This window comes from Mytilus edulis, chromosome 2 (assembly GCF_963676685.1).
Source record: "Mytilus edulis chromosome 2, xbMytEdul2.2, whole genome shotgun sequence".
In the NCBI taxonomy this organism is placed as follows: domain Eukaryota; kingdom Metazoa; phylum Mollusca; class Bivalvia; order Mytilida; family Mytilidae; genus Mytilus; species Mytilus edulis.
Genome location: NC_092345.1, coordinates 96,412,458 through 96,439,531, shown reverse-complemented (window position 1 = coordinate 96,439,531; position 27,074 = coordinate 96,412,458). Strand labels below are relative to the sequence as shown.

The 27,074-nt window shown below is 32.0% G+C and overlaps 1 protein-coding gene across 2 annotated transcripts in view; it reads left to right on the top strand.

The window, feature by feature from the left end:
• LOC139513576 (methylmalonyl-CoA mutase, mitochondrial-like) overlaps positions 1-27,074 on the top strand; it is a 79,451-nt gene that overhangs the window by 26,769 nt on the left and 25,608 nt on the right. For both annotated transcript variants that reach the window (XR_011662473.1, XM_071302203.1), the window contains exons 5-15: positions 3,039-3,222; positions 3,948-4,082; positions 4,913-5,030; positions 5,651-5,730; positions 6,439-6,570; positions 9,628-9,804; positions 10,702-10,785; positions 11,360-11,465; positions 13,362-13,498; positions 15,592-15,717; positions 17,937-18,038. Coding sequence is in view for 1 of the 2 variants with exons in the window: in XM_071302203.1 (XP_071158304.1) it covers positions 3,039-3,222; positions 3,948-4,082; positions 4,913-5,030; positions 5,651-5,730; positions 6,439-6,570; positions 9,628-9,804; positions 10,702-10,785; positions 11,360-11,465; positions 13,362-13,498; positions 15,592-15,717; positions 17,937-18,038 (1,381 nt within the window). In the remaining variant the exon portion in view is untranslated. The remainder of the gene's footprint in view (positions 1-3,038; positions 3,223-3,947; positions 4,083-4,912; positions 5,031-5,650; positions 5,731-6,438; positions 6,571-9,627; positions 9,805-10,701; positions 10,786-11,359; positions 11,466-13,361; positions 13,499-15,591; positions 15,718-17,936; positions 18,039-27,074) is intronic.

The following is a 27,074-nucleotide window of genomic DNA, read 5'->3' as shown; positions in this document are numbered from 1 at the left end:
TGTTGCTATAGATTCTGTACTTATATTTAGTTGATATTTTAGTTATGATTCAGACAACCCAAGAGTATAGTTGGAGATGTTGGTATGACAGGTGTAGCTATAGATTCTGTACTTATATTTAGTTGTTATTTTAGTTATGATTCAGACAACCCTAGAGTATAGTTGGAGATGTTGGTATGACAGGTGTTGCTATAGATTCTGTACTTATATTTAGTTGTTATTTTAGTTATGATTCAGACAACCCTAGAGTATAGTTGGAGATGTTGGTATGGCAGGGGTAGCTATAGATTCTGTACTTATATTTAGTTGTTATTTTAGTTATGATTCAGACAACCCAAGAGTAGTTGGAGATGTTGGTATGGCAGGGGTAGCTATAGATTCTGTACTTATATTTAGTTGTTATTTTATTTATGATTCAGACAACCCAAGAGTAGTTGGTGATGTTGGTATGGCAGGTGTTGCTATAGATTCTGTACTTATATTTAGTTGTTATTTTAGTTATGATTCAGACAACCCAAGAGTAGTGCGAGATGTTGGTATGACAGGTGTTGCTATAGATTCTGTACTTATATTTAGTTGTTATTTTAGTTATGATTCAGACAACCCAAGAGTAGTGCCAGATGTTGGTATGACAGGTGTTGCTATAGATTCTGTACTTATATTTAGTTGTTATTTTATTTATGATTCAGACAATCCAAGAGTAGTTGGAGATGTTGGTATGACAGGTGTTGCTATAGATTCTGTACTTATATTTAGTTGTTATTTTAGTTATGATTCAGTCAACCCAAGAGTATAGTTGGAGATGTTGGTATGACAGGTGTTGCTATAGATTCTGTACTTATATTTAGTTGTTATTTTAGTTATGATTCAGACAACCCAAGAGTATAGTTGGAGATGTTGGTATGACAGGTGTTGCTATAGATTCTGTACTTATATTTAGTTGTTATTTTAGTTATGATTCAGACAACCCAAGAGTAGTTGGTGATGTTGGTATGGCAGGTGTTGCTATAGATTCTGTACTTATATTTAGTTGTTATTTTAGTTATGATTCAGACAACCCAAGAGTAGTTGGAGATGTTGGTATAGCAGGTGTAGCTATAGATTCTGTACTTATATTTAGTTGTTATTTTAGTTATGATTCAGACAACCCAAGAGTAGTGCGAGATGTTGGTATGGCAGGGGTAGCTATAGATTCTGTACTTATATTTAGTTGTTATTTTAGTTATGATTCAGACAACCCAAGAGTAGTTGGAGATGTTGGTATGGCAGGGGTAGCTATAGATTCTGTACTTATATTTAGTTGTTATTTTAGTTATGATTCAGACAACCCAAGAGTAGTTGGAGATGTTGGTATGACAGGTGTAGCTATAGATTCTGTACTTATATTTAGTTGTTATTTTAGTTATGATTCAGACAACCCAAGAGTAGTGCGAGATGTTGGTATGACAGGTGTTGCTATAGATTCTGTACTTATATTTAGTTGATATTTTAGTTATGATTCAGACAACCCAAGAGTATAGTTGGAGATGTTGGTATGACAGGTGTAGCTATAGATTCTGTACTTATATTTAGTTGTTATTTTAGTTATGATTCAGACAACCCTAGAGTATAGTTGGAGATGTTGGTATGACAGGTGTTGCTATAGATTCTGTACTTATATTTAGTTGTTATTTTAGTTATGATTCAGACAACCCTAGAGTATAGTTGGAGATGTTGGTATGATAGGTGTTGCTATAGATTCTGTACTTATATTTAGTTGTTATTTTAGTTATGATTCAGACAACCCAAGAGTAGTTGGAGATGTTGGTATAGCAGGTGTTGCTATAGATTCTGTACTTATATTTAGTTGTTATTTTAGTTATGATTCAGACAACCCAAGAGTAGTTGGAGATGTTGGTATGACAGGTGTTGCTATAGATTCTGTACTTATATTTAGTTGTTATTTTAGTTATGATTCAGTCAACCCAAGAGTAGTTGGAGATGTTGGTATGACAGGTGTTGCTATAGATTCTGTACTTATATTTAGTTGTTATTTTAGTTATGATTCAGACAACCCTAGAGTATAGTTGGAGATGTTGGTATGGCAGGGGTAGCTATAGATTCTGTACTTATATTTAGTTGTTATTTTAGTTATGATTCAGACAACCCAAGAGTATAGTTGGAGATGTTGGTATGGCAGGTGTTGCTATAGATTCTGTACTTATATTTAGTTGTTATTTTAGTTATGATTCAGACAACCCTAGAGTATAGTTGGAGATGTTGGTATGACAGGTGTTGCTATAAATTCTGTACTTATATTTAGTTGTTATTTTAGTTATGATTCAGACAACCCTAGAGTATAGTTGGAGATGTTGGTATGATAGGTGTTGCTATAGATTCTGTACTTATATTTAGTTGTTATTTTAGTTATGATTCAGACAACCCAAGAGTAGTTGGAGATGTTGGTATAGCAGGTGTTGCTATAGATTCTGTACTTATATTTAGTTGTTATTTTAGTTATGATTCAGACAACCCAAGAGTAGTGCGAGATGTTGGTATGGCAGGGGTAGCTATAGATTCTGTACTTATATTTAGTTGTTATTTTAGTTATGATTCAGACAACCCAAGAGTAGTTGGAGATGTTGGTATGGCAGGGGTAGCTATAGATTCTGTACTTATATTTAGTTGTTATTTTAGTTATGATTCAGACAACCCAAGAGTAGTTGGAGATGTTGGTATGACAGGTGTAGCTATAGATTCTGTACTTATATTTAGTTGTTATTTTAGTTATGATTCAGACAACCCAAGAGTAGTGCGAGATGTTGGTATGACAGGTGTTGCTATAGATTCTGTACTTATATTTAGTTGATATTTTAGTTATGATTCAGACAACCCAAGAGTATAGTTGGAGATGTTGGTATGACAAGTGTAGCTATAGATTCTGTACTTATATTTAGTTGTTATTTTAGTTATGATTCAGTCAATCCAAGAGTAGTTGGAGATGTTGGTATGGCAGGTGTTGCTATAAATTCTGTACTTATATTTAGTTGTTATTTTAGTTATGATTCAGACAACCCAAGAGTAGTTGGAGATGTTGGTATGGCAGGGGTAGCTATAGATTCAGTGGAGGATACGAAACTGTTGTTTGATGGAATCCCTCTCAATAAGATTTCTACATCAATGACAATGAATGGGGCAGTACTACCTGTTATGGCAATGTATATTGTGGCTGCTGAAGAACAGGTGGGTCACAGGTCAGACCAGGTTTTACTGTCAATGGCTGTCACTATCTTATGAAAAAACAATAGAAATATAGTATGTCACCATGAGATTTAAGGGAGATAACTTGGGTTATATTTGTTTATTATCTCCCTTCTTCATCTTTAATTTAATAGTAATAACTGTAGAAAAAGAAATATTTAAATATCTTTTGAGCATCTATTTTTTAATAGGAAAAGAAATAATTTTCAAATGTATTGGGGAAAATTTATATATTAATTTATACTAAACTGATGACTTTAAACTACTCTCATGAATCATAATTATTTTTTAAAAGTAATTTTTGTTTTGTCTACTGAAAAAAGTAATTCTTTGATTAGTATTTTGCCAACATATAATTTATTCTGGAGAATGTTTATTTGAGAAATTCTTAAATGAGACTTTTTTTTAGATGATAGAGAAAGTAGTTAATACCAGTTAAATTTAAGTAAGGTTATTGATTTTGGATAGGTGAGGATTTGATTAGATTAAACCTCCCCTGCTTAAACAATTTGTTTTAGAAAAATAACCATATAATATTGTCTGATAAGAGAATTAGTTTCCATCACTAAGGTGATTTTTCAATTTTTACCAAATGAGTCATAATTTTTTAATAAGAAATATCTTTTTTCTAATGACAGCTAATATCTGAAACATTGGCTGTCATCTTCCAATGGTTACAACAGATTGTTTTGTTATTTTGTTGACAGGGAGTCAAGCAGTCAGAGTTAGCAGGTACAATACAGAATGATATCCTCAAAGAATTTATGGTCAGAAATACTTATATATTCCCTCCAGAACCATCAATGAAAATCATTGGAGATATCTTTGAATACACATCAGAGGTAAAGTATCCTTAAATTATTGGAGATATCTTTGAATACACATCAGAGGTAACCTAACTGTTATTTTGAAATTAGAATAATAGATCAGTTGGATAGGCTAATTACTGTCTTAAAATTTTATTACCCATACAGGTTTGAAAAGCAGATCTATATAGACAAATTTCAATACCTTTGATAAACCAAACTTAAGGAATACAATTGCTTTCCTGACCATAAGCCTCTGCTCCAGACAGTTGAATGTTTAAATTTAAAGTACAAGGCTTGCTGGGCTTTTTAAATACTGAAGAATAACCGTTGAGAGTGGAGAAATATTGTATTGTAGAGGTTCTATGGTGTGATCTGTTTTTCTGATGACTTTTAGAATTAATTTAGACTAACTTTTAGCTGATCTGCAACGTTACAATATAAATGTATGACAGGTGTTGTAAATGACTACAAAAAAGCTTCATTTGTTTTCCTCATATTATAAAAGTAACAATAATGTTATTATTTAAAAATGAAACATTCGTGACCACTTAAAGTTATGGAACTCCTGCAAAATATTTTCTGATAGCAAACATGGGAGTATAACATGATTTTCAAATGAACAGGTAAATCTTCTTACGCATAAATAATTTAAATGCAGAATTCTATGAAAACTGTTATTTATATTTTATTCAAGTCAAGTCTTAAAATTCAGCTGAATTAGGTAGCTAAGGAACTTATGTATTCATGGAGTCAAATGCACACATCAAAATTTTTTATGACAAAAACTAATTCATTACATGATATCTACATTATTTGTATTTACCTTATTTCAATATATAACTTTTACTTGATTTTCTTCTCAGAACATGCCAAAGTTTAATTCCATATCTATTTCGGGATACCACATGCAAGAAGCTGGTGCAGATGCAGTTTTGGAAATGGCCTTTACTATAGCAGATGGTTTGCAATACATCCAAACAGGTAAATGACTAGAAAATAAAAACAAACAGATATGGGAAATAAGTATCAATGAAATATCAAACTAACAAAACTTCTTGCAAAATGTTTTAATGAATGGGAACAAAAAAGGATTTATTCTTACTTTACAATTTGCAAGCTTCACTTAGAAATTTAGAGAACAAATTATTTACAAGTGATAACATCCCAAAATCATTTGCACTGCAGCACATGAGAAAATAAACACACGAAATGTGATAGAAATTGCAAGCAAATAATTACGAGTTACATGTATTCTCCATTTTTAAGATAAACACTTTTAGTTTTAAACTGCCAGAAATAATTATATTCCAAGAAATTATATTCCAAAGAAAGCCAAGATAAAAAGATATGTCATGATTATGGCTATGGAGCAATTATAGAAGAATGAGTGAAAACAGTTTCAACAAAATGACTGTGGAAAATATTCTGAATGAGGATTTGTCCGCTATGCTCTGAGACATATTTTTGAAATTAAATTCAAATTTTTTTTCTTCATTTTTCATTGGTCAGTAAAAAATTTACTATGTTTTCTGCTGAAATGAAGAGTTTAGAAGAATAAATCTTTTGAAACAAGGTGACTTTTAAATATATTTCTTTTTCAGGTTTGAGCAGAGGTCTTGATATTGATAAGTTTGCTCCACGTTTGTCATTTTTCTGGGGAGTTGGAATGAATTTTTATATGGTATGTCTGAATAAAATATTTTATAGTATCATAAACCTTTAAAATTGAACTATATCAGATACTATGTATGCATTTCAGCTCACATTTCAGAAGCTCAAAAAGTAATAGCAAACATGGCATGAAAATATAGCTACTTCAACAAAAATTCAAAATGTCTATGTAAACCATACTATTCACTTCCTTTACGGAGACTAAAAAATATATTAAAAGTATCCATTTAATTTTTATCAACTTTTACTACTGATTACCATTTTAAAGAGCCCAAACCCTACACAAAACTGAAAATTGGGTCAGTGAGTTCTATTTTTTTTTAATGGACTGTGCTCTGACATCTGACTGCCTCAGCAAATCCTTATATATGTTATATGTCAGAGCATCTCAGCTGACTTATAATTATAATAGTTATAATTTTAATGTAAAGATTAGACTCAACTTTTTATAAGAAATTGAAACTTCTACAATTGTAATTTTACGAAGGAATGTTTTTTTTTGTTGTTAATATTGACAAGAAAAAACAGTTAAAAGTATTCCAGTCATACATATGATTACTTTTATAATATGTTGTACTATAATAGTATTATGTACATGATGTATAGTACTGTAACATGCAAAAAGTGAATTAAAATAAAGAATTGAAATCTTGATCTTTCTTTTTAAGTGTAAGTAGATAAATAATTTATTAATGTATATGAATTGTTTTTTAATTAGGAAATTGCAAAAATGAGGGCTGCAAGAAGACTTTGGGCAAACCTATTAAAAGAAAAATTTAATCCAAAGAATCCTAAATCTTTATTGCTACGAACACACTCACAGACTTCTGGATGGTCATTAACAGAACAGGTATGTGATAAATATACTGTGCCAATTGCCATGTATTATGGTTTTTGTCGAGCCTTCAACTTTAGTTGAAAAAGCGAGACTAAGCGATCCTACATTCCATCGTCGTCGTCCTCGGCGGCGTCCACAAATATTCACTCTGTGGTTAAAGTTTTTGAAATTTTATAACTTTCTTAAACCATACTGTATTTCTACCAAACTTGGACAGAAGCTTGTTTATGATCATAAGATAGTATCCAGAAGTAAATTTTGTGGAAATAAAATTCCATTTTTTCCGTATTTTACTTATAAATGGACTTAGTTTTTCTGCGGGAAAACATTACATACACTCTGTGGTTAAAGTTTTTAAAATTTAAATAACTTTCATAAACTATCCTGGATTTCTTCCAAACTTGGACTGAAGCTTATTTATGATCATAAGATAGTATCCAGAAGTAAATTTTGAGAAAATAAAATTCCATTTTTTCCGTATTTTACTTATAAATGCACTTAGTTTTTCTGCGGGATAACATTACATCACTCTGTGGTTGTAGTTTTTTAAATTTTAATAACTTTCTTAAACTATCCTTGGTTTGTACCAAACTTGGACAGAAGCTTGTTTATGATCATAAGATAGTATCCAGAAGTAAATTTTGTAAAATGACAAATCCACTTTTTCCATATTTTACTTTAAATGGACTTTTTTTCTGTCAGGAAACAACACATTCACTCTGTGGTTAAATTTTAAACTTTCTTATACTATTTTTTATTTGTACCAAACTAAGACAGAAGCTTGTTTATGATCAAAAGCTAGTATCTAGAAGGAAATTTTGTTAATATTTTGTACCTGTGTACAGTGATGTCACTAAGTTTTGTAGAAGCAGGCTGAATTTCTAAAATAGGTGGCAAGTACATGCGGACGGCGAAGCCGTTCGCAGCGACGAGCTTGCTCGTCGTTACTACGGCCGGGGGTCTGGGGCCCGCTCAAGGGCCCCTGGATTTTTTTTTAAAATGGTGCAAAATCCTGCATTCTGGGGGTGTCCTAGACCCTTATTCAGACCTCTGAAAACATCATTTTTTACTGAAGATAATGTAAATGATTAACTAAAATTAGCAACATGATGGGTAAATTTTCTGTACATGTGATCACATCATTGATCATCTTGATGGACCAATATACATTTTTGTGCATTTTCCTGCAGACTGCTAGTAAATATTTTTGAACTGAAAGAATCCAAAAATCTTAGTTTGAATAGAAACATATTGTCTCTGGTTTGAATTATCACTTGCATTGAATAATTTAGTTTTAAATGAAAATTGTAATTCTGACATTGAGAACATTATGTTTTAATTTTATATTAAAAAAGTGTTGGTTTTGTTTTTACAAAATTAAAAACAATATTCACTGACTAGTAGTCAGCTGGAGCTTCGATTTCAAAGTTAAAACTGTTACAGAGGTGCTATATTTTATAAAATCGTATACTCTCCCCAAAAAGATTTGAAAATTTAGACTAAAATTCCTGCATTCTGAGCATACCTGGGAGTGATTTAGATGCTTGGGAAAATGTTAATTTTGTCTTATTTTTGATTTTTTTTTTAAATGAGAATCCGTATATAGTCCTGGCAAGGCTAATCTATATCAGATTTTTTTCTGGGAAGTCTGTTCTTGAATATATGTAAATAATACACAGTCAAGTGCCTGTGAAATAATAGGTGAAATATTATAATTTTATTTCAATAATAATCGAATTTATTAAATATCTTGATTGATTTATTTGCGTACGTACTTAGTGACAAATGATCGACCCCAATTTTTCTCATAAGACTTGTACACGTATTTCAAACATGTTGTCAAGCTATGTCGTTTTATTTTTTCTTATTTGTTAACTGTTCTGTAAGCAGTAAACTAAAATCCTTTTGAACTAAAGATATTTTTAAAAATTATTTGTGGTCGACAATATTCTACTTTCGTTATTGACCTTCATTCTCTGGACACCACGTGGTCGTGGGCTTTGAAATGTGAACTACAAAAGGTGCTGTTTTCCAGATTCTTGACAACATTATATATATTATACTTTCTTTTATTTGACTGATATATTTTCATAACATGCTATTGTCATCTTTGGCCTATTCCTTCTCTTGAAGCCAAAACCAAACAGGGTCATAATGTCCATCGGAACGTCTCTCTTTTTATCCTTGCAAACATACAATACTTACCGACTTTAAATAGACGACCAATCAGCGGACTGCATTTACATGAACTATATTTAGTCAAAGGTAAACACTGATTTACATCCTTGTTTATCGCGACTTTAATCGTGGAAGCTGATGCATTGAACAATTATTTGTTAATATTAACCTGATTATCTTTTTTATCTTATTATTTTTTTTTACTCATGCAAAAATAGCCGGCGGGAAAACGACAATAACCGGCGAAAATCGCCGGCTGCCGGCTTCTAACGACATCACTGTGTGTATCTGTATTTTACTACTTATAAATGGACTTCTTCCAGTTAACATTACATCCAGTCTGCAGTTAAAGTTTTTAAAACATTTATTAGATTCATAAACTATCCAGGATTTTTTACCAAACTTGGACAGAAGTTTCCTACAATCCAAACATGGTATCAAGCGGAATATTTTTATTGATTTTTTCCCTCATTTTTGTTGATCCTGCAATTTACAGCAAAAGTAGGCGAGACACTGGGTTCCGCGGAACCCTTACAAATTTTTATTTTAATGCCCTGCCTATGAAAGCAGGGGAACATAATGTTTTTTTTGGTCTGTGTTTCAGTCTTTCTGTTTTGTCCATGCATTCATATGTGTCTGTCCAATTTTAATTTAATTTTTGGTTGAATGAAGTTTTCCATAAATGATGTGAATTTGCAAAAAATAAATGTAAAAATTAAGGTTTCTCCTAATAATTAACATGAATAGGAAACCATTTACATTGACACATGAAACAAAAAACTAATAAATGCCAAATAAAGTATGAAGTCAAAGAGCATTTAGGACAAATAGATAAAATATGTACAGGGATTTAGTTTTCCATAAAAACCAACCTAGCAGTTTATGTTTTAGGATCCCTATAACAATATTATAAGGACATGTGTAGAAGGCATGGCTGCAGTATTTGGTGGAACCCAGTCCTTACATACTAACTCATTTGATGAAGCCTTAGGATTACCTACTCGATTTAGTGCAAGAATTGCTAGAAATACTCAGATTATACTACAAGAAGAATCTGGTATCACTAAGGTATTGTTTTATTCTTTCTTTTGTAAATAACAAATAATGTATGGATTACATCAATCAGGCAATACAGTTGAGTATGCTGTTAAACTAAATAAGTATCTTTATTCATCAAAACTACATACAATTTTGGCCTCATATACTGTCATGACTGTTTGTATCGTAACAAATGATTCTCTACAATAAAATACAAATACACATTAACATACATTGTAAGTAAAAATATAACTTAAAACACTAAAGGCATAATACTAATCAAACAATATGATTCACTTTCTTTCACGCTTAATAAATAACTTGTTAAATTAAAAAATTAATTGAAATAAATATTAATTTGTTAGTACTTTTACAATTCTTTATATAACAATTTATATGAGCGCAATGTTACATATGCGCAAATACTAAAAATATAGTATCTGCAATATTATAAATAAAATAAATAAATTCAGTTATAACAAACGAAAGAAATACTCATCAGAAATACCAGGATAAAATTTGCGTATACAATAGGCACTTTTTGTCTACGGAAGACTCATTAGGACGCTTCAATCAAAAGGTTTAAAATGGCCAAATAAAATACCAAGTTAAAAAACATTGAGGACCCAGTATTACACTCAAACCAAACATAAAAGCCTATGATATAAATAAGACCTCAACACACAAAGATGTTAATGTATGACCATTTGTCTACAAAGTTCTATACAGATTATAATACATTCCTCAGTAATAAAATAAGACAAATACCAAGCCTTTATGGGCTTATGAAACACAAGCTTGATTAAACATGCTTTAAATTTTGATATAAATATATTGAAATGTTACTTTTGAAAAGACTGTTCAGTTTATATATTCTTTTGAAAAATCATAAATGTAAAAATAAAGCATTTATTAATTCGTTGACAGGTGGCTGATCCATGGGGAGGATCTTACATGATGGAAAGCCTGACAGAAGAAATCTATGAAGCAGCACTTAAAGTTATAAATGAGGTATTTCAGTCAATGTCTGAATCTATGAAAGTTATCAAAGACCTAACTAATAGCCAATGAAAATGTCATTATATTGTCTCACAATGCTGAATAAGCCAATCAAAATAATGCATTTTTTCATATCATTGCTTCGTATCACAATCCATGCAGTGTGATACTAGAAATATCTCTATATGCTAGAAATAGATAACAGGTTGTGACCATAAGAGAATTCATTTTTCTATATAAAAAAAGAGTTTATATTTGCCTTGTAAATGTCTAGTATGATGGTTTTGCTATGAATTATTACCAATTGTTTTTATAGTAAAACTCTCAAATTATGCTGTATTTGAGGGGTTAGGCAATACTTGAAATATTTTATTCTCCTCTCACAAATGATATTTCATTCAGATAATTTATAAATTCTTTTGGCTTTATGAAATGTCAGATATTTAATAAGGATATTTAGTTCAAATTATAATAAAAAAGATTATTATTTCATCTGTTTGTGCTTTTATCTATCCACAGAATAGAGTAGGCAACTGTTATCAACAGAAATTTATTTATGACTGCACATTTCACTGTATACTTGCAGGTAGAAGAAATGGGTGGAATGGCAAAAGCTGTTGCTGCAGGCATGCCAAAGCTGAGAATTGAAGAATGTGCTGCAAAAAGACAGGCTAGAATTGATAGTGGTTCAGGTAATATCTATAGCTATAGCTAATAGCATACAAAGACCCATTGGTGGCCTACAGCTGTTTATTGCACTATGATTGGTTGTTCACATTCCCCATTTCCATTTTTAATTTTATTCATATTTATACAGTTTTTGTGTAAAAAGGGTTGTATTTATTTTACAGTTTTTAGGGTAAGTATTGTGTAAAATGCAATCAAAGTCAAATTCTCGCGGGTTTGATGGCTATATATCCCAGACTTTGTTTCTACCTTTGAGAGCACAGAAAACATAGTGTAGTGATTTGAACAATCTTTATATCCTATCAATGTCCATTACCAGCAATATGTTAGACAAACCCTTGATTCTCAAAACATAAAATGATTTGTATATGTTGCTATTGTATATTTATTTCCCCCTTTAGACCCCATTCACACTAGGACATTTTTAACAATTTAAACTAGACAGGTTTACTTCAGATTGATTTAAGGGCTTATGTGAACTCTTCAAATTTATCTTCAATCAGTCTAAACTAAAACACCAAAAGAAGTGGTTTAGTTTGAATTAATCTAAAGTAAACAAATCTTTCTTTAAATGTGAACGCAGAAATCGGCTTAAACTAGTACGATTGAATGGAAAATAATGTATGCACATGTATAGCGGCAAAACTATCTCAGAGGTTTGTTGTTTAACCCATATTTCTCTGTTAATAGATCTTTAAAACAAACTGAAGACATGTTGTCTTTGCCGTAGCATACATTTGCGAAATCAATGTCTTCTTTTCTTACATGTTGATTTCTTTTTCTCTTCAGAAACTGCAGTATTTCGTCATATTTAAACTTCATTGCTACAGTTATTTTATTTTTTTCAAAATAAAAAAAAACTGCAATAACACAAGTATCAAAATTTTAACTTGTTTTTCAAGAGAAACAATATCTTTATCCAAATTTATTTTTTCAAGTGTGTTTATCAGTGTATCAACACATGAATTTAATAGATCAGTTCTATTTATACACAATGTTTACAATTTTAAGTGTAAAAAAATTAGACCGATTGCCTTTATAATTGTAGCGTGAACGCAGTGGTTCAGATTAAACCAATAGTGATCCTAATGTGAACACTAACTGGTTTTATTTAGATCGATTCAAATTAGGTTGATTAAAAAAATGCTAGTGTGAACAGGGTCTTAAATATTGATTGTGAACTTTTATATCCAATTCAAAAACAATAAAGTTCTATCAAGAGAAATTCTACTGGGCAAGAACTTCTCTTCTTTAAGATTTATATTAGAAAATAAGATATTTTTATGTCCCTCCATATAGTGGTCACAGCAGTATAGTTGTAAGTTCTACCCTCATCCGTCATTCCAAAACAAACAGTTCTACAGAATTTTTATCTAAAAGCTTTCACATATTGAGCTATGTGAGTCTACGATGATGAGTTACATATCATGATTACTCTGGCTCTGATCTGCTGATTTTTGTCAAAAAAAAATTTTTGTCAGTCTTTGTGGGTGCAGAAACTTTCTTGCTGTGTTGAAGACCCATTGGTTGACTTCGGCTGTTATCTGCTCTTTGGGCCATTTTTTGTCTCTTTGACATATTCCCAATTTCCATTCTCAATCTTATTTAAACTTTTTAATTTCATGCAATTACTGTAATTCACAAATTTACATTCCTAAAAATAGCTTTAAGCTTTTTTTGCAATTGCAGCCATTTGTATCGTTATGACACACTTAGTTTATTATACCAGCTGCTATCAATGATTCCCAAATAAACCATCCATATTGCCATATATGCATTTCTTTAGGTGTATTTCATTAATGTACAAATACATGTGTACATTTGTTAAACTCTAGCCAATATAGATCTTTACAACGATACCTAGAAAAAAAATGGTAAACATTGTATGTTTTATATTACAGAGGTGATTGTTGGTATAAACAAATATAAGTTGGCTGAACAGGGTGAAATTGATGTTCTATGTATAGATAATTCAGTGGTCAAACAAAAACAAATGGAAAGGTTGATGAGAGTCAGAGAGACCAGAGATACAAAGAAGGTATGTGAAATTGATGTTCTATGTATAGATAATTCAGTGGTCAAACAAAAACAGATGGAAAGGTTGATGAGAGTCAGAGAGACCAGAGATACAAAGAAGGTATGTGGCATTGATGTTCTATGTATAGATAATTCAGTGGTCAAACAAAAACAGATGGAAAGGTTGACGAGAGTCAGGGAGACCAGAGATACAAAGAAGGTATGTGAAATTGATGTTCTATGTATAGATAATTCAGTGGTCAAACAAATCAGATGGAAAGGTTGATGAGAGTCAGGGAGACCAGAGATACAAAGAAGGTATGTGGCATTGATGTTCTATGTATAGATAATTCAGTGGTCAAACAAATCAGATGGAAAGGTTGATGAGAGTCAGAGAGACCAGAGATACAAAGAAGGTATGTGAAATTGATGTTCTATGTATAGATAATTCAGTGGTCAAACAAAAACAGATGGAAAGGTTGACGAGAGTCAGGGAGACCAGAGATACAAAGAAGGTACTGTATGTGAAATTGATGTTCTATGTATAGATAATTCAGTGGTCAAACAAATCAGATGGAAAGGTTGATGAGAGTCAGAGAGACCAGAGATACAAAGAAGGTATGTGAAATTGATGTTCTATGTATAGATAATTCAGTGGTCAAACAAATCAGATGGAAAGGTTGATGAGAGTCAGGGAGACCAGAGATACAAAGAAGGTATGTGGCATTGATGTTCTATGTATAGATAATTCAGTGGTCAAACAAAAACAGATGGAAAGGTTGACGAGAGTCAGGGAGACCAGAGATACAAAGAAGGTACTGTATGTGAAATTGATGTTCTATGTATAGATAATTCAGTGGTCAAACAAATCAGATGGAAAGGTTGATGAGAGTCAGAGAGACCAGAGATACAAAGAAGGTATGTGAAATTGATGTTCTATGTATAGATAATTCAGTGGTCAAACAAATCAGATGGAAAGGTTGATGAGAGTCAGGGAGACCAGAGATACAAAGAAGGTATGTGGCATTGATGTTCTATGTATAGATAATTCAGTGGTCAAACAAATCAGATGGAAAGGTTGATGAGAGTCAGGGAGACCAGAGATACAAAGAAGGTATGTGAAATTGATGTTCTATGTATAGATAATTCAGTGGTCAAACAAATCAGATGGAAAGGTTGATGAGAGTCAGGGAGACCAGAGATACAAAGAAGGTATGTGGCATTGATGTTCTATGTATAGATAATTCAGTGGTCAAACAAATCAGATGGAAAGGTTGATGAGAGTCAGAGAGACCAGAGATACAAAGAAGGTATGTGAAATTGATGTTCTATGTATAGATAATTCAGTGGTCAAACAAATCAGATGGAAAGGTTGATGAGAGTCAGAGAGACCAGAGATACAAAGAAGGTATGTGGCATTGATGTTCTATGTATAGATAATTCAGTGGTCAAACAAAAACAGATGGAAAGGTTGACGAGAGTCAGAGAGACCAGAGATACAAAGAAGGTATGTTAAACAAAGTATCAGACATTCTCTAGCATTATTTTTTAGCTCCCGGTATATGCATATTTCTATGCTGATGTTACCACTCTGCTTTTTATGATAGATATAAGATGATTGTATAAGTGTCAATGAGAAATGAAGCCATCCAAGTCACAATTTGTAAAAGTAAACAATTATTTATAAGTCAAAGTTCGGTCATCAAGACGGGGCCTTGGCTCACTGAACAGCAGGGAAAACCAACAGTCTCATCAATATAAAAACGAGAAATAAAAAACACTAAAATTAATGTTGGATCAGTCAGACACAGACTTTCTGTTTTGGATACTATGAAGTTCAACTTGTGGTCTGCTTAGCATGACAATGCCTGCAATCTTGTTAAGTCTGAAAGATGTCACAAATTGAAATTATTTAAATCCTGTCAAAGCAACAAATACTCATCGTGATAACAATATCTGCAAGCAGTGTTAATATTCCTCTTTAATAAGATAGTACTTGGCTGCTCATTATTTGTTAAGTCTTTGTTTTACAATTCTAATTATATAGAACTTATAATTTATTTTATACGAATTAAGATATCATTTTAAATCTTATTATATTTTCCTATAATTTAGGCAGAAGATAGTTTGGAAGCCATTACTAAATGTTGTGAGTCAGGTGAGGGGAACTTGTTAGCCCTGAGTATAGATGCTGCAAGGGCAAGATGTACAGTAGGGGAGATAACTGATGCTATGGAAAAGGTAGGTATAACATAGATAATATCTTACTTTTGAAAGTAGAAGTAATGGGTTCTTATTTAAACAAAAGTGTGGAAAACATGAGCTAATCAAACTCTAAAAGTTTGAATGGATATATTAAAATGTTAATACCTGAAACATCATGAAGTCTTGTTAATATGACATTCCTCAAGAAAAAGACAATAATACCATATAAGATGTGGATGAAGACATGCATCTTCGTCTGATTACAAACAAAAATTCAATCCCTGTCTGAGACAAAGAAAATGTACTTATAATAGTATTCAATGTGATTTACATCTATACATTTTTAAATGTTTGCTTATTTCACATGATGATGATAGTAAAACAGCTTCTGTGATAAATATTTTTGGTTTACCACTTACCTGCATAATTATGAAAACAAGGTGCTTGAACCAAAAGTCTGTTTTCTGTAAGTCAAAGAAAGTTGTTGAATAAAACATTAATTTTTTTCTAGCTTTAGTGAGATAGGAAGATTTTTCACCTATGAAAGAGTGTATTTCCAGAAAGGCATTCCCTTGGGAAATATAAAATGTTTATTCTACATTTAAATCTGACCCCAGATGATGTGAATAAATTTGACTCTTCAGTTCTTTTCCAGTTTTATATGCTGATGACTTTTTCAAATGGTCAAATTTTGTTTACCAGCTTTATAGTTTAATGCTTACCTTCAATGAAATGCTTTTAATAATCCTGTTTATAAGTAAAGAAATAAATATGCATGCACAAATTTATTTTAACATATGACATGATCCAACTTCTCAACAAAATGTGAACTTGATCATATGATTCTTTAAAAGAATTAGTGAAACATCTTTATCATTTTAATATATTTATATTATTGTCTAACTTCGTAAATAATCTTGTATGGTTAGAGTTATGCTTCTTTACATTTAGATTGAAGAATAATTTATCTCAAAAAGGAATTTGCACAAATCACTTATTAAATATTATATCAATATAACACTTTATGATAGGTTTGCAAATCAGAAGTAGCTGTTGTTTGTAAGAAAATGATAAAAATCTGAATATCAAGTAATGTGTTATAGTTTGCAACAGAGGATGACTATAATTTAGTATTTATATGTACTATACAATAATTGTCTGGTCAGTGTTTGTAAAAGATGTAAGTAGCTTAGATGAACTATTCACAGATAAGCTACTGTAATTCATCGTAAAATATCATCAGTGAAATTTTCTACATCCTCGAAAGAATTTGTTCCATTCATACTTGTCAGTACCAATTTATGGGTAATGAGAAAAAATTGTATATGAATGGGTACCTGATTATGTGTTTTTAACCAATAAAATTGAGAATGGGAATAATTTGTCAAAGAGACAACAACCCGACCAAAGAGCAGATAACAGCCACAGGTCACAAAAGGGTCTTCAATGCAGCGAGAAACTCCCGCACCCGGAGGTGTGTTTAAGGTGGTACCAAACACTTTTTAAAACTAAAATTAATTTGGCTCGTTTAATTTTCATAAAATTTTGACAAAGTATTTACTCTGACCCTTTGACAAAAATACAGAAATCTCAAAAAATTTGAACCAAACGTTTTATCAGAAAAATTACACTGGTTATATAGCAGTTTGACAAACACTTATTTTGATCATTGAGAAGCTTAATATTCCCTTTACAACACAACGTAATTAAAACGTTTAGCTAATTTTACAGAGTTATCTCCCTGTAGTGTTAGGTACCACCTTGAGCTAGCCCCTAAACAAAAATGTATACTAGTTCAATGATAATGAACCGTTCAGAACGTCATACTAAACTCCAAAATATATAAAAGGAACTAAAATAAAAAAATTAAACAAGACTAACAAAGGCCAGAGGTTCCTGACTTGGGACAGTTTGCTTACAAATCCCAGGAGATTTTGTATTTTGAATACTTAAAATCCTGTTTAAAATTGTGAAATATTTACTGCAATAAGCAAAGATAATAACTAATTTGTATCCTGTAATCAACCTTTCTTCATATACAGGGTGACAGATAACAAGATGAATGTATAGAGTACCTTTATAGCTATAGTCTCCTGGTATAGTTTATCTATTAAAAGCTTATGGTTATGTACAAGTTACTGTGTATATAATAGTTCAATGTTGGGTCCTCATGGTGGAAGGCATGAGCCTCTAGTATATTTTCTTACTCCGTATGAATATTGAATATGTCATTTGATGTACAAATTTTGTTGTAGATATATGGAAGACATGTAGCTAGTGACAGAATGGTCAGTGGAGCTTATAAATCAGAGTATGGTGACACTGATGATATCTCTAAAGTTATTAAAAGGGTAGAGGTAAGTTTATAATAATTGGTCATCATATCAATTAGCTGCGGAACCGTAGCTCTTAGGTCCTTATGTTATTTTTTGACTATTTGCGGACCATAGATCCGCAAATAGTCAAAAAATAACATAAGGACCTAAGAGCTACGGTTCCGCAGCTACATATCAATGTGTTTAATGATTGGTCATCATATCTATGTGTTTAATTATTAGTCATCATATCTATGTGTTTAATGATTGGTCGTCATATCTATGTGTTTAATGATTGGTCATCATATCTATGTGTTTAATGATTGGTCATCATATCTATGAGTGAACAATATTTTCCAAAAGAACTTTCTGTAATTGGGTATATCAGTCTTCGATTCTTAGCTTCGGTTTGCATGCAGCAACAGCTTTTGCCATGCATTCCATCCATATCATCTGCCTGGATGTTTACAGTAAAATTTTCAGTCATGAATATAAACATCATGTCCTTGGATAAATATTTATCAAAGGTACCAGGACTACAATTTAATACGGCAGACACGTGTTTCATCTACATAAGACTCATCAGTGATGTTCGCATCAAAATATTTATAAAGCCAAACAAGTACAAAATTGAGGACCCAAAATTCCAAAAAGATGTGCCAAATTCATCTAAGGTAATCTATGCCTGGCACAAGATTAACTAGGGTAGATTAACACAATAAGAAAAAAATCATCACCCAAGACAAAGTCATGGGTGATAATTTTCCCACTGAGGGTGTTAATTACCCTAACACCTTCATCTTGTGGCAGTGTGTTTTTTTATTTTACTGAATGCCTTATGATTGAAGTGTGCACTATGTTATTAGGAGGACAATTGTAAAAAAATAAAGTCATAAAATAAGATAGCTAACTAATAAGTGTAATGACTTAATTGTGCAGAATGTTTCCTTATACTTTAGTTTTCCATATGTAATGTCACTTCCTTGGATACATTCCACTGTCATTTTGTCATCAGTTATTTAAATAACAACAACAAAATGATTTTTGTTAATTATTGGTTTGTTTAGTAATAATAAGGTGTCTTTCTAAAATTTGACAGTAAATTTGTTCCTGTATGTTTTTATATTATTTAAAATATATATATATATTAGATTAATGTAAACATTCATAAGATTGTCAACTCTATCCCGAATTTGTCAATTAAAACAGCAAAAGACGTAGAAATATATGAATTTTTTGGTATTTGAGCAAGTGTAAAATCATTTGTTCCCAGGACTAATGCTATACCGACCAGAAACTTTTAAAAATTTTACGACACTAGAGAGACAAAAGTCAATAATTTTCTTCAGTTTTACCGGTTTAAGGAAAGTAAGACAACATAAAAAATATGAGGGCAAATACAAAAACTATGACCTCTTGTGTTTTAGAAATTGAAATTTAAGTTAAGTTAAGTTAAGTTATTTAATATTATATAAATCATTCATATTATATAAATCAACCGAAGTTAAGTTAAGTTAAGTTATTTAATATTATATAAATCAACCATCGTTGCACGGGATTCTTACTGTTGCCCGGTCTGATTGCATTGATATCTGCATCGTTAGCGAGAGCCTTATCCCTACTGCTACCGGGGTTTAACATTATCAATTGGCAAATCAAGCCTTTTAAACTGTACTTTGAAAATGATTGAAATATATGAAATAATACATTAAAAATCTTGATAAAACTATAGCGAGGGTCTCAACACTTGCAGGTGCGTGTAGCTCACAGCTTAAGGATATGAGGAAAAGTATATGTGTTTTATAAATCACAAGTCTACTACCAATAATTATGCACACTTTTTAGAATTTCGTAAAATTTTCGTTTTTGTACTTTTTCGCATGGACTGGCTCATATCAGACTAATACCTTTAATATTGTATAACGTTAGGCATGATATATTAATATGAAAGACACAAAAATATTGAAATGATAAACACAATATAATTGAATGATAAGCACAATATAATTAATTTATCAGCAAAATATATATTGAATAATTGATGTTTTGTTTTTAATACTGACTTTATCAGCAATAATATCAAGCGAGCCCTTTTTGATATTTGTAAACTGTCTCAGTATTAATAATATCAAGAGAGCCCACAAGGGCGGGTTGATGAAGTTAGTATGAAACATGATTAAATGGCATAATGATTATTTTTTTTATCGTATTGTTTTAGCAATAGGTTGAGAATATGAATTAAACTGAATTTGTCATCAAAACTATTTTTATGCGTACCTTTCTTTTTGATAAATGTTAATTTTATGCACAATATTTTAAAAATAAACATTTTATTTAAAAACTAGATTTAGATGGCATCGACTATTACACATTTGTCCTGTTTTTTTCATGTATATCTATTAAATTCATATTTATTTTTACCACAATATCAACATTTAAAAAACCTTGTCCTCCATATCCAATCGTATTTTACGGCACGTCTCAGAGAAATAGAGTTTCAGCACAAACATCTGAAGGTACCAATGAAGGGAAATCAGCAACCTCCAACTGATTTCTTGTATTAAAGATCCGAGCAGGAGTCCATTGCTATATGGCAAGGATCTCCCTTTCCTGGAACCACTTGTGGAATTGGTTTGAGATATATGTTGTTTTTCCTCTGCAATTTGCATTAACTTTTGAGCATACGTTTTCTTCAACCCAAGCAACACCTGTACCTGTGCCAAGCTTATTTGTTAGTAGCATAATGAGGTCCAACACTTGGATAAAATATAAAGGAAAAAACTCATCACTTAAGAATCAAATAGTAGATCAGGAATGAAAACTGCATGTTTACTTAAATTTTCAAGGAATAAGAAAATAATGATAATTTGTCTATGTTAATTTGTTTCATCATCTTTGGAGCTTTTAATTATTGATAATCACTGAAATCATATTAGGGAATTTGTAGAATACTAATTAAAATTATCAGTGATTATGTAAAATCACTGGTAATTTTCAGGGAATCTGTATAATCACAAATGATTTTAGTGATTCTACATAATCCCTGAAAAATCAGGGATTCTACATAATCACTGATTATACAAATTCACTGTAACATATATAAGTAATTTGTATCGTAATTGCCATCAGTGATTTATCAAACCCTTATCTGTATTATGTCTAGGTATATTTTAAGTGAATAAAGAAATTGGCAATTGGTAATTAAAAAATACTATTTTTAGAAACATTTAAAAAAAAATATAAAACAAAAAATCTTAACAAAACATGCTTGGACCCTGTGATGGACAATTTTTTTTCAGGTGTCTGTAACTCTTGTAACTCATTTCAATAATTATGATAATATGCAAAACGTAACATAAGAAAACGACATTCTCATCATGTAATAAAATAACAGTATACTTCACTTTAAAATGCCTATTTTTTGATAGGCTAATACAAGGGAGAGAATTTACTCAATCCCATGGCTTTTTTGACAATTGTTTTAATGTCACCCTCTCGTGCAGACCAATCAAAAATTGATAGTTTAAAGGACAATAATTTGAATTTACATGAAATACATAAAGACAATGCTCAAGTTTAACATTAGGTCTCAGAACTTTTTTCTAGACTGTCATATAATGAAAATAAACCACCTTTTAGTGTCTTGTGTACAATTTGGAGTTTAGTATGGAGTTCATTATCACTGAACTAGTTTATATATTTGTTTAGGGGCCAGCTGAAAGGATGCCTCTGGGTGCATTGCAGACCTGTTGGCAACCTTCTGCTGTTGTCTGTTCTATGGTTGGGTTGTTGTCTCATTGACACATTCCCCATTTCCATTCTCAATTTTATTGCTTCACTTCTGTTGATTTTTTAGCTCACCTGGCCCGAAGGGCCAAGTGAGCTTTTCCCATCACTTTGTGTCCGGCGTTCGTCGTCCGTCGTCCGTCGTCGTCGTTAACTTTTACAAAAATCTTCTCCTCTGAAACTACTGGGCCAAATTAAACTAAACTTGGCCACTATCATCATTGGGGTATCTAGTTTAAAAAATGTGTCCGATGACCCGGCCAACCAACCAAGATGGCCGCCATGGCTAAAAATAGAACATAGGGGTAAAATGCAGTTTTTGGCTTATAACTCAAAAACCAAAGCATTTAGAGCAAATCTGACATGGGTAAAATTGTTTATCAGGTCAAGATCTATCTGCCCTGAAATTTTCAGGTGAATCGGACAAATGTTGTTGGGTTGTTGCCCCTGAATTGGTAATTGTAAGGAAATTTTGCTGTTTTTAGTTATTATCTTGAATATTATTATAGATAGAGATAAACTGTAAACAGCAATAATGTTCAGCTAAGTAAGATTTACAAAAAAGTCAATGTGACCGAAATGGTCAGTTGACCCCTTTAGGAGTTATTGCCCTTTTCAACCATTTTTCGTAAATCTTAGTAATCTTTTACAAAAATCTTCTCCTCTGAAACTTTTGGGCCAAATTAATCCAAACTTGGTCAAAATCATCATTGGGGTATGTAGTTTAAAAAATGTGTCCAGTGCCCCGCCCAACCTACCAAAATGGCCGCCATGGCTAAAAATAGAACATAGGGGTAAAATGCAGTTTTTGGCTTATAACTCAAAAACCAAAGCATTTAGAGCAATCCTGACATGGCTAAATTGTTCATTAGGTCAAGATCTATCTGCCTTGCAATTTTCAGATGAATCGGACATTCCGTTGTTGGGTTGCTACCCCTGAAATGGTAATTTTAAGGAAATTTTGCTGTTTTTGGTTATTATCTTGAATATTATTATAGATATAGAGAAACTGTAAACAGCGATAATGTGCAGCAAAGTAAGATCTACAAATAAGTCAACATGACCAAAATGGTCAGTTGACCACTTTAGGAGTTATTGCCCTTTATAGTCATTTTTTAACCATTTTTCGTAAATCTTAGTAATCTTTTAGAAAAATCTTCTCCTCTGAAACTACTGGGCCAAATTTAACCAAACTTAGCCATAATCATCATTGGGGTATCTAGTTAAAAAAATGTGTCCGGTAACTTGGTCAACCAACCAAGATGGCCGCCATGGCTAAAAATAGAACATGGGGGTAAAATGCAGTTTTTGGCTTATAACTCAAAAACCAAAGCATTAAGAGCAAATCTGACAGGAAGTAAAATTATTGATCAGGTCACGATCTATCTGCCCTGGAATTTTCAGATGAATCGAATAATCGGTTGTTGGGTTGCTGCCCCTGAATTGGTAATTTTGAGGAAATTTTGTTGTTTTTTTGTTATTATCTTGAATATTATTATAGATAAAGGTAAACTGTAAACAGCAATAATGTACATCAAAGTAAGAACTAAAAATAAGTCAGTACGACCAAAATAGTCAATTGACCCCCTAAGGAGTTATTGCCCTTCATAGTCAATTTTTAACAATTTTCTGAAAATTTGAAGATTTTCAATAACATTTTCCACAGAAAGTACTGTTATAGATAGAGATAATTGTTAGCAGCAAGAATGTTTAGCAAAGTAAGATCTACAAACACATCACCATCACCAAAACACAATTTTGTCATGAATCCATCTGTGTCCATTGTTTAATATTCACATAGACCAAGGTGAGCGACACAGGCTCTTTAGAGCCTCTAGTCTGATGTAATTGTAAAGTTGTGATGTCAAAGTTAAATACTTAAAACATAAAATTCAAAAATAAAAGACAATAATGATAGGACATTCAGTACAATGAATTACATAACACTTACACATAGCTGAGAGAGTGATAGAGCATATTTGTACCCCTCGAAAAAAATATAATGTTTTCTCAGGTTAACAATCTGATCTATCACTCTCTCAGCTATGTGTTATTTTTATAGTGCTTTATAGGAACGTGATAAATAAAGTAATAAAGATCCATACAAAGAACAAAATTGAACTATCTTTATGCTTGAGAATTAGTTAAATTCATAATGGTTAAGATATAAACAAAATTCAAAATTAATGCACAGATGTACAATATAAAAAGTATGGATTACATAACAATGATACCTGATCTATTTTATTAATATTGATAACAACATTTAATATCATTTATAAAAAAAATGGTGAAATTATTATGGATATTAAGCAAACAACAATTAAATGAATCAATAGTTAATTATCTTTTTTCTTTAATCATTGAAAATGTTGATGTGTAAACAGAGATTTATTTGTCAATGTACCTTCTGTCATGAGTAATCTATTATTTACTGTTTAAACACCCATTGAAGTTATTGTTCCAACAAAGATGCAGCATTGCTTCGTTTAAATGATGTTTTGTGAAGTACTTTTAATGTTGAGAACCTGTGGAGTGATATTGAATGAATCTTTGAATACTTTTGTGGGTATTTGTATGTCTGTCTTTTATCTCATCAGTCTATGTGATTAAGTGGACTATTTTAGACTCTGACAACAGTTGTGATTTTATAAAATAATTTAAATCATTACGTATCTGGGGAATTGTTTGAGCCTGAAATATAAAGCAAGTGTTCCAGTTACAGGTGAAATACCACCATTGATTCTTCCCTATTAGTCTTTGTTCAATTTGCATTTTTCAAAAAATTGTGCAGAATTTATCTTTGTTTCAAATAAAGAAATACTTGGCATGAGTAAGGCTTTATCCTGTCCATTACTATTGACAAAATTTCGCATAACTTTTCATTGCATATAAGAAAATAACCCTCACTGGAAGTTAACCAATCAAATTTCCACCTCTTTTTTACGTGTGTGGAAGCTTTAGTAATCATGTAACCTTAAATTTCAAAACTATTCTCTAGTAAAATAATGGTGATTTGAAATAGCCATCTTAATGACCCAGAACTCTGTTACTGCAATGAAATGTTGGATAACTTACCTACAACTGTCAAATACAAGTGATTTTTTTACAAAGCTTTTGACTTATGCAACTGAATGTGACTTACTATGGTTTGATTGTTTTACACCTGGATGTGACTTACTATGGTTTGGTGGTTTTACACCTGGCTGTAACTTACTATGGTTTGGTGGTTTTACACCTGGATGTGACTTACTATGGTTTGGTGGTTTTACACCTGGCTGTAACTTACTATGGTTTGGTGGTTTTACACCTGGATGTGACTTACTATGGTTTGGTGGTTTTACACCTGGCTGTGACTTTCTATGATTTGGTGGTTTTACACCTGGATGTGACTTTCTATGATTTGGTGGTTTTACACCTGGATGTGACTTACTATGATTTGGTGGTTTTACACCTGGATGTGACTTACTATGATTTGTTGGTACTATGGTTTGGTGGTTTTACAACTGGATGTAACTCACTATGGTTTGGTGGTTTTACACCTGGCTGTGACTTTCTATGGTTTGGTGGTTTTACACCTGGCTGTGACTTTCTATGATTTGGTGGTTTTACACCTGGATGTGACTTACTATGGTTTGGTGGTTTTACACCTGGCTGTGACTTTCTATGGTTTGGTGGTTTTACACCTGGCTGTGACTTTCTATGATTTGGTGGTTTTACACCTGGATGTGACCTACTATGATTTGGTGGTTTTACAACTGGATGTGACTTTCTATGGTTTGGTGGTTTTACACCTGGATGTGACTTACTATGGTTTGGTGGTTTTACACCTGGATGTGACTTACTATGGTTTGGTGGTTTTACACCTGGCTGTGACTTTCTATGATTTGGTGGTTTTACACCTGGATGTGACTTACTATGATTTGTTGGTACTATGGTTTGGTGGTTTTACAACTGGATGTAACTCACTATGGTTTGGTGGTTTTACACCTGGCTGTGACTTTCTATGGTTTGGTGGTTTTACACCTGGCTGTGACTTTCTATGATTTGGTGGTTTTACAACTGGATGTGACTTACTATGGTTTGGTAGTTTTACACCTGGATGTGACTTACTATGATTTGTTGGTTTTACACCTGGATGTGACTAACTATGGTTTGGTGGTTTTACACCTGGCTGTGACTTTCTATGGTTTGGTGGTTTTACAACTGATTTGGTGGTTTTTCACCTGGCTGTGACTTTCTATGATTTGGTGGTTTTACACCTGGATGTGACTTACTATGGTTTGGTTGTTTTACACCTGGATGTGACTTACTATGGTTTGGTGGTTTTACACCTGGCTGTGACTTTCTATGGTTTGGTGGTTTTACAACTGGATGTGACTTACTATGGTTTGGTGGTTTTACACCTGGATGTGACTTACTATGGTTTGGTGGTTTTACACCTGGATGTGACTTACTATGATTTGGTGGTTTTACACCTGGCTGTGACTTTCTATGATTTGGTGGTTTTACAACTGGATGTGACTTACTATGGTTTGATGGTTTTATACCTGGATGTGACTTACTATGGTTTGGTTTGGTGGTTGTACACCTGGCTGTGACTTACTATGGTTTGGTGGTTTTACACCTGGCTGTGACTTTCTATGGTTTGGTGGTTTTACACTTGGATGTGACTTACTATGGTTTGGTGGTTTTACACCTGGATGTGACTTACTATGGTTTGGTGGTTTTACACCTGGATGTGACTTACTATGGTTTGGTGGTTTTACACCTGGATGTGACTTACTATGGTTTGGTGGTTTTACACCTGGATGTGACTTACTATGATTTGGTGGTTTTACACCTGGATGTGACTTACTATGGTTTGACTTACTATGATTTGGTGGTTTTACACCTGGATGTGACTTACTATGGTTTGACTTACTATGATTTGGTGGTTTTACACCTGGATGTGACCTACTATGATTTGGTGGTTTTACAACTGGATGTGACTTACTATGGTTTGGTGGTTTTGCACCTGGCTGTAACTTACTATGGTTTGGTGGTTTTACAACTGGATGTGACTTACTATGATTTGGTGGTTTTACACCTACACCCACATACTTTTCTTACACTCACATCTACTTATTTTTAAGAACTTAAATTATGTTATCAATTTTCAAGAATTAATTTCATTTGTTGTTTAAAATGTTTGGCTGATAAAAAGTCATCTAGATTAAACAAGGAAGAAAATTCAATTAATATATATATTTTTGAAGGATTGGTTACAAAAATGTGAGAAACAAATTAAAA